This window comes from Toxorhynchites rutilus, chromosome 2 (assembly GCF_029784135.1).
Source record: "Toxorhynchites rutilus septentrionalis strain SRP chromosome 2, ASM2978413v1, whole genome shotgun sequence".
Classification (NCBI taxonomy): Eukaryota; Metazoa; Arthropoda; class Insecta; order Diptera; family Culicidae; genus Toxorhynchites; species Toxorhynchites rutilus.
Genome location: NC_073745.1, coordinates 211,899,564 through 211,901,424, shown reverse-complemented (window position 1 = coordinate 211,901,424; position 1,861 = coordinate 211,899,564). Strand labels below are relative to the sequence as shown.

The 1,861-nt window shown below is 37.7% G+C and overlaps 1 protein-coding gene across 1 annotated transcript; it reads right to left on the bottom strand.

The window, feature by feature from the left end:
• Window positions 1-718: 718 nt before the first annotated feature.
• On the bottom strand, window positions 719-1,501 carry LOC129766647 (uncharacterized protein K02A2.6-like). The gene has a single exon (XM_055767225.1). The coding sequence runs from the start codon at window positions 1,499-1,501 to the stop codon at window positions 719-721; it is 783 nt and encodes a 260-aa protein (XP_055623200.1).
• Window positions 1,502-1,861: the final 360 nt, after the last annotated feature.

The window sequence follows — 1,861 nt, the reverse complement described above, 5'->3', positions numbered from 1 at the left end:
TTTTGTAGCCAAATTGGATTTTTCAAGATAAGCAGTTTTAAAATGACAGCAGAGAAAAAGGTATTTTAGAAATTCGGTCAGTTTCTATTGGTCAAATTTCTATTAATGTGGGACAATCCTACAGACATACGAACAGTTCAAGCTAAATAAAACCGTTTAATAAAGTAATTTGCTATTTTGTGATTACGGCCATCTTGGATTTTAATTTTTCATGATCTACTGTGAACTACTATTCAAGCCCTTTCATTTGAGAGCCATATTAATGGTGTTTTGACATAATATGTAGTCCGCCATTTGGTAGAATTTTGATGGATTTGCATTTTTCATAAATAACCGTGTTCTACTACTTCATTTGATACCCATAATAATAGGGTTTTTAGAAAATATGTAGTCCGCCATTTTGTAGTGGCAGCCATCTTGGATTTACATTTATCATAAATAACTGTATTCTGCTAGTCAGTCCCTTCCATTTGATACCCATATTAATGAAGTTATGAGGAAATATGTAGTCCGCCATTTTGTAGTGGCAGCCATCTTGGATTTGCATTTTTCTTAAATAACCGTATTCTGCTAGTCAAGCCCTTTCATTTGATACCCATATTGATGGGGTTTTGGAAAACCCACATTGATGAGGTTTTGAAGAAGAAAGGGATCCGCCATTTTGTAGCAGCCGCCATCTTGGATTTTCAAGATCATGAAATACGCAGTTTTGTAATGACTACAGATGTGTGTTTAATGTGAGTATTGGTTGATCTTCCTGTCTAACAACCATTTGGAGATATGCTTGTGCTAAATCCAGTTTAGAAAATTTCTCGCCACCGGCCATGTTGGCGAATAATTCATCTATGGTCGGTAAAGGATGTTCGTCCACTAACAGATTCTTGTTAACGGTCAGCTTGAAATCCCCACACAGACGCACCTTGTTGGCGGACTTCATCACAGGCACTATCGGAGTCGCCCATTCACTGTGGTTAACTTTCAACAAGATCCCCTTTTCCACCATCCGATTGATTTCGTTTTCCACAACATCTTGAATAGAAAAAGGTATTGAACGAGATTTCAAAAATACAGGTTTGCTATTCGGTTTCAGGGTTAGCGAAGCTTGAACTTTGGTGATCTCTCCAATAGAATCATCGAAAACTGAAGGGAACTCTTCGAGTACATTTCTCACCGTTCCGGATAACGGTGTACGCAGCGTTATTTTGTTGACACTAGAAAGATAGTTTTTCATGACATCGTTCCAATTGAACTGCAACGCACGCATCCACTCCCGCCCCAGCAACGGTTGCCTTTTCGAATCGACCACGAACAATCGCAAGACTTGTATTTTCCCGTTACACGCCACATCTACATCAATGGTACCGAAAACCTTTATTTTACTGCCGCAGTAACTACGCAATTCAACTTTTGTCTCATTAAGTGTAATGTCGTTAAACCATTTTACTCTGTCAGCAAGCCCAATCAAGGAAACTGGTGAACCACTGTCTACCTCAAATTTCATCAATACGTCGTTCACTTTAAGTTTCAAAAATATTTTCGAAAGAGGTTCTGCTCTAGAATCATCAAGTTTACCAACATCAACTACACATATTTCATCAATCTCTTCTTCTGAGTCTGACTCATTACCCTCCTCAACCAAATTTGTCTTATATTTGTATTGCTTACTCGAATTAATATTGTTTTTAATGTTGTGGCCCGGAAAGCTGAGACACACCCTTTGCAAATGACCGATTTTCTTACAGTGATTACAAACTGAGTTCTTATGTGAACATGCATTAGCCAGATGCGCTTCACTACCACACCTGTAACACTTAGGGTTAGTAGTATTAGTTACTTTAAAAAAAATACAAAAAAAATAAAA

What these genes read in the sequence shown, in the direction of transcription:
- LOC129766647 (XM_055767225.1), bottom strand. Translation starts at nt 1,501, where the DNA reads ATGAAATTTGAGGTAGACAGTGGTTCACCAGTTTCCTTGATTGGGCTT.